Source organism: Populus euphratica, unplaced genomic scaffold (genome assembly GCF_000495115.2).
Source record: "Populus euphratica unplaced genomic scaffold, PopEup_1.0 scaffold759.1, whole genome shotgun sequence".
NCBI classification, from domain to species: domain Eukaryota; kingdom Viridiplantae; phylum Streptophyta; class Magnoliopsida; order Malpighiales; family Salicaceae; genus Populus; species Populus euphratica.
The window spans coordinates 65,226-71,557 of NW_011500627.1; the positions used below are offsets into that span (position 1 = coordinate 65,226).

Below are 6,332 nucleotides of genomic sequence, written 5' to 3' on the forward strand. Positions count from 1 at the left end.
TTTTTATTTCTTTCTCTTATCTTGAAAAAGCAGTATAGTCCTCATTGTTATTGATATTTCAAATTCAATCTTTTTTAGTTTTGATTTTAGAATTTTGATTATTTTTCCTTTTGTGAAAAAAAATTTATTTTCAATTTAACCATTAGTTTCTAGTTTGTATATATAATATGTTTTGATTTAATCATTCTTCTTCTAATTTTTTTTCTATCATTCTGTCAAAGTTTTTATTATTTTTAATTTTATCTTCAAATTAAATTTATGATTTTTTTGTTTTCTCAATGATAATCAAAATGATTTCAATTTGGTCCCTCTTTTTTTATTTCTTATTATTTTCCTTAGTTTTTTCAAAAAAAATATTTTTTAATTTTATCCTTCAAATCAAGTTCAAGATTTTTATTTTTTTAATAGTAGTAGAAGTAGTGATAGTGATAATGATAATAATAATAATAATTGTAATATTAATAATAATAACAACAACAACAACAATAATGTTGGCTATGAAAATAGTAATAGTAATAATAATAATAATAATGGTGATGGTGGTGATAAAAATAAAAATACTTATTAAAATAATAATATTAGTAATAATGATGAAGAAAATAGTCATGAATACATAAACTCAAAAGACAAAAATAGTCTCACACAAGAATTTTCTTCTCACTCTCTATTTATTTTATTTTATTTATTTATATTATTTCTTTTTTCTTTTATTTACTAACTTAAACATTAATTTAATTATGTATTTGTAAAGAATTTGTTTTTAGAAACAACCTAAATCCATGATAAAAACTTACACTTAAAATTAATTACTAATCTAGAATACACAGCTATAAAAAGCTCATATCAATATGAGTTTTTTTTCAAGGATCAAATCAAAATTTATAACTCATGAGTAGTTAATATACTTGACTTTTGAGAGAATAAAAATAAAAGTAACAAAGGAATAATTGGTAATTTTATTTATTAATATTTTATATATTTTTGAAAAAAAAACATATTTTTGAGGCAAACTAAATAGAAAAATGCATGAAATACTTTTTTTGCTCCCTTTTCCTTTAATGGACTAAATGCAAAAAGCAATTGAATTTAAAAGCAATTAAAAAATTTATTTTATGCAAAAAAACTAATAATATAATTTTTTGATGTTCTCTACTTCTCATTTATTTATTAAATTTACTAAAAATAAAAAAAAATTAATTGAAAAAAAAAACAGTAAAGTAACTGATGACTAAGTTATAACGGATTAATACATTTAGGAATTAAATATATTGTTTAAAAGACCATATGGACTAATTAGTTAGCGATATTAAATTATAAGGACTAAGTTACAATAACTGAACAAACTCCTCAGCTCAGATTTCAGGGGAAAAAAGGAAGGTTAAAAAGTCTCCATCTGTGAAAAAGCGAAGAGAATAATAAGTCGTAGGTCATCAGTTACGAGTGAGAGAGTGTCCAAATGGCGATCTCCACTAGACTAGGAGGAGGAGGAGGAAGGAGACATCAACCATCGCTGCTACAGAGACATCAAGGCCGCTGGCGCAATAATCGATTCCCTAAACTGAAATTTTCCGGTTCAAGAAAATCATTTCGGTATATCATAATAATACTTGCCTTCATTGCTCTCTTCCCTCCCATTTTCTTCCACTTCAAGCTCCGTCGCTTCCATCAGGTAACCCCTTTTATCTCTCATTTTTAGTTTTCAATTAATCTTGCTTTCCTTTTCTATTTTTTAGTTTATTTCATTTTTTTTTCTTTTTGAAAATGTTTGTGCAGACGCAATTAAAGAAGTGTGGTTGGCTTAATGATCCGCCACTTGTTTGTGCTCATGGTGGTGATTCAATCAATGCCTTCCCTAATACTGTAAGCTTATGTTTTATTTTCTTAAAAAAGAAAGTAAGAAAAGCAGGATTTGAATATTTATTTTTTTGGATTAAGGAATTTTGATATTTATTAGCATTAGTTTTTTCTTTTTTTTACATATATGTAGATGGCTGCGTATCATTTAGCACTTCGTTCTAAAGTAGATTGCCTTGAGATTGATGTTTCTCGTTCTAAAGATGGAGTTTTATTTGCTCTCCATGACAGGTATATTCGGACTACTACTACTGCTACTATTTATCTTCTCAGTCTGTTTAAGAATCTAAATGATCATTGAAACAGTGATTTATTGTCTGCCTATGTAAATTGTATGTTTTACGTGGTTTCTATGTCATGTACCTTTTGCATCCCGATCTTTCATATGGTTTGCTGAATAATCATTTTGTATTCCATTTCAAACCTCACGTTATTGATATGTGATAATTCATCTTCGACAATTTTTTACTTGAATATGGATTGTGTCCGTGTTTCGAGTATAAGTTTAATAGCTTTAGATTCTTGGTATATGAAGTTATATTTCTGCTGTTCCGAATCTTCATTTTCACATGACACAGACAGGGATTTGCAGCGGATATCTGGTAACAGTACTTCTAAAGTCGGGCACTTGAGCATGAAAGAGGTTAGAATTGCTGACTTGGCTATATTTTCAACTATGTTGTTAAGTTCCTCTGATACTTTTATAATAAATGCAGTTATTTTTTCAATGTGCTTGTTATTTTTTACCTCCTCAGATGCTGAGTAGTGTAAGTCTGATTCTTTCAAGTCTTAAACTAAGTATGTAAACTAGGATTTTGGATTTGCACATAATTATCAAATTATACCTAGACTTCTTTCCACCTTTCCAGTCATTTTCGATACAATTGTCAAATATTGGATCTTCTGTTATTTAAATCATGTATCTCTATCACTTGTAGTGATTTATCATTCAATGAATGACTGAAAAATGATCCACCGATCCAATTAGAATTTTGTTATTTTGTCCGTAAGTAAAATAAAACATTCAAAATCTTACTTTTTTTCTTCTTAGATATGTAACTTTGCTGTTATCTTTCTTCAATCATATTGATTTATATGTATGCTCTAGGTCGCTTGGTGAACTTATCAGATATTTATGTTTATTTCAACCAAGAGGGATCTTTTTATGTTTTTGGGATGCACTAGTTGATTCAGTCAATTAAATAATGACATTTTTAGTCTTGAATCTATGTATTTTTCATTCATATTGGAAAACGTCTATGAGTGCTGTTGATTAAGACTATATGTTAGTTTGTGGTTGTAGATTAAAGAATTAGATGTACATCACCAGTCTGCACAGGATTTTCATGATCATACAGTTCCCACTATTGAAGATGCTTTAATGGTATTCCCTGGACCCTTCCTCTCTTCCTCCCTCCTCCTATTTTACTTCTTATGCACACTTTCCAACAATTGCACTTGCGTTTTCACAATTATGCTGATTAAATTAAGAGTTGTATGCTATACACTGTTTTAATTTCTGTACTGTTTTTTTCGGTTTATTATCTATAATCTGACTATAAACAGTACTCCTCTGACCATATTTTGCATAAATTTCCAGTTGGTATCAAGTTCAGTTCGGCAGGTTATTCTGGATGCAAAAGTTGGACCTCCATCATATGAAAAGGGACTTGCGAAGGATATTCTCGCTGTTGTGAGTTTCTGCTTGCTCTCTATCTTTTCATTTTTGATCATTTATGTATGTGTTTTATTCTTTCGATAGTTTAACATAAAATGCATAACAATGTTCATTTCCCACAGTTGTTACTGTATCTAGTACTGGATTGCAGTTACTAATTTTACCATCCAGACCTATAAAAGTGAATGGAAAGTGGTTATGCAGCTTTTTGTGAGAACTTGTTGAGTAATAACCCAGCTATTCTTGATGGATGTCTGCATTTCTTTAACATTTGATTTTAACAGCTGTAAAATGTTTTCATGAACTCATAGTTGTTGTATTTTCGGATAATCATCCACGTGAGAAAAGTCATTCCCAGTATAGGCCAAGTAACCAGACCACTCACTAAGGAAAAGATGGAGTGTAAGTTTTTCTTATTAATTGATTTATAATATATATCTAGACACTTGATTCCACATGTCAACATATCATTAATGAATGTGTACCAAATATTAAGATCTTATTTGTGGCCTTTAATGATTATCCTGATTGTTGGCTTTCGTTTCTGACATTTATGATATTAGATGTGGGAGATATGGGAAATTCAAGGTTTAATAATAAGATATGGGGATAAATTGCAGGCACATCTTGATTTGCCAAGGATTCCCCCCAGCCCGATCCAACCATGAAAAATTATTTGAAACCTCCCATTTGGGTCATTTTTAAAGCCTATTTTGAAATGGACCCCTGAAATTAAAACTGAACATTCCTCCACACCCCCTAGATTAATTCTGGATCAGTCCTCAGCAAGGTTTGCGTGGAAAGCACCTTGATAACTTGCGTGCTTCACATGCATGATGTAGTTCTATGCTTTTAGTTAGTTTCCCTCTCCCATCTTAGCCTTCACAACTTTTCTTTTTTTATTGCTGTCTTGAAAACTCTAGTTATGCATCTTGGTTTTTGTTAAGCAGAGAAAATTTAGACTATCAAATAACTGTTAGATAGTCAATTGATTTGTTGCTTGGAGGTTTTTTTATTACTCATTGAATGTGAATTTTGAATCAATATATGGTTATAGGTTTTTTAGAAACATTATGAAGGGGCTTGAATCCGCAGATCTAAGAAGTTGGCCTTACTCATTGAGAACAGCTAGCCCTGAATAATTAACTTGAAAAAATGATGCTATTGATGAATGTGGGAGCTTCCATTATCAGTATTGGTCTTTTGGCCATGTGATAATCTTGTTATATTGTCTAACATAGATTTTTAGTTAACATGTCTTTCTTAGTAATGTAGTCCTCATGCTTGATTGCTAAAGTTTTCAGGTTGAGAGATTGCAGTGTCAGAATTGCCTTATTTGGGCAAAAAGTGACAATCTGGCCAGAGACGTAATCAAACTAAAGTCGAATGTCACGGTAAATCAGTTTGGCTGTTTCTATATCACGGAGCTAATTATTTTAGAATTGATTGGTTGCTTGATACATGGCTAGTTTATCTTTGTATGGTAATTTATACTAGTTTTGAATGTTAGACAAAGATAAGCCTTTGGAGGAGATAAAGCTGGGACTTGTGCTATTACCTGGCCTCTTCTGTTTTTTGGGGTCTTTGGTTCATTTCATAAAGAGAAATGTATTTTAGTTTTGGTGTGGTTGTTTACTAACTCCCGAGCTGGGCTCAACTGCACTCCTCAGCTGATCATAGCAAATTCAAATCCTTTTTGTCAGATTTTAGCTTTCTTTTGGTAGCTTTTAGCTGCAACATTGAAACTTAAAGAATCAACTTGTTCATGTTACTTGAGGGATCTAGGTCCCTAAATCAAAATGTTAGAAGTACATTTTCTATATATACCTAGACACTAGAAAAAGAGAAGTTTTGGAGTCTTGTGTGTGTTTTTTTTTTTTTAAATATAAATTTACAAGCAATGGGGGTATCGTGTGTGTGTGTTTTTGTTTTTTAAAAAAATATAAATTTACAAGCAATGGGGGTATCTGTGGGTTCCTTCAGTTCACCACAAATAAACCTCACTGCTTAGGACTAAGCCGTCCTAGGTCCCTCTAGTCCTTAGATCAACAAGAGCCTACCTTGCTTCTGGGAACAGATCCCCCACCTGGTGGCCCACAAGAGTTAAAATCCACAAGATTTTGAAGGGCAAGAACCGAGGAGGTCATGTACCTTGGGTCAAGTATTAAACACTTGTGTGTTTGAATTTCCTCACTAATATGCAACTTTATGTAAATTCTGGTCCTCTTTCAGGTGGGCTATATAGTCATGGTGGACCCTGATACAGGCACTAAAACGAAATTATTGAGAATGAAGGGTGCTGGTGTTGTTGGTGTTCACCATCCATTGATAGATGAAAAGCTAGTGGCAATCCTCCACAGGTTTGAATTGCCTTCTAAACCATGCATCAGTTCGCACATGCTAACTATTGTGATGATCCTGATTATATTTGAACATGTTTACAGAAGGAACAAAAAGGCATATGCATGGACGGTTGATGATGTGGATTCTATGCGGAAGATGTTGTTCGAGCATGTTGATGCTGTTGTTACAAATAATCCCAATCGTCTTCAACAGCTTATGCAAGATATTAGAACTGAATGTCGGGAGGAAGGTTTTTCTTTGCCAAGAAGATGATTTTCTTCTCAAATAGTTGAACTTGTGCGTTAGAGCGATCAGCCTTTCCCATTTGTGTGCTTATCACAGGAGAATTCTGTATATGGCCTTAACTAATCATTATTTGCTCAGTTCCATTAATCAACAACAATAAGCAACATATGAACATTTCTAAAAGAAAATGGAAAAGGAGCTATTAAATTAA

At 31.7% G+C, this 6,332-nt stretch overlaps 1 protein-coding gene across 1 annotated transcript; it reads left to right on the forward strand.

The window, feature by feature from the left end:
- The first annotated feature begins 1,361 nt into the window (after positions 1 to 1,361).
- Positions 1,362 to 6,304, forward strand: GDPD4 (PLC-like phosphodiesterases superfamily protein). Its single transcript, XM_011012769.1, has 9 exons — positions 1,362 to 1,669; positions 1,774 to 1,860; positions 1,988 to 2,085; positions 2,437 to 2,497; positions 3,158 to 3,238; positions 3,455 to 3,547; positions 4,837 to 4,926; positions 5,765 to 5,892; positions 5,977 to 6,304. Exons 1-9 carry the CDS (start codon positions 1,457 to 1,459, stop codon positions 6,146 to 6,148), a joined length of 1,023 nt encoding a protein of 340 aa, XP_011011071.1. The 5' UTR covers positions 1,362 to 1,456; the 3' UTR covers positions 6,149 to 6,304.
- Positions 6,305 to 6,332: the final 28 nt, after the last annotated feature.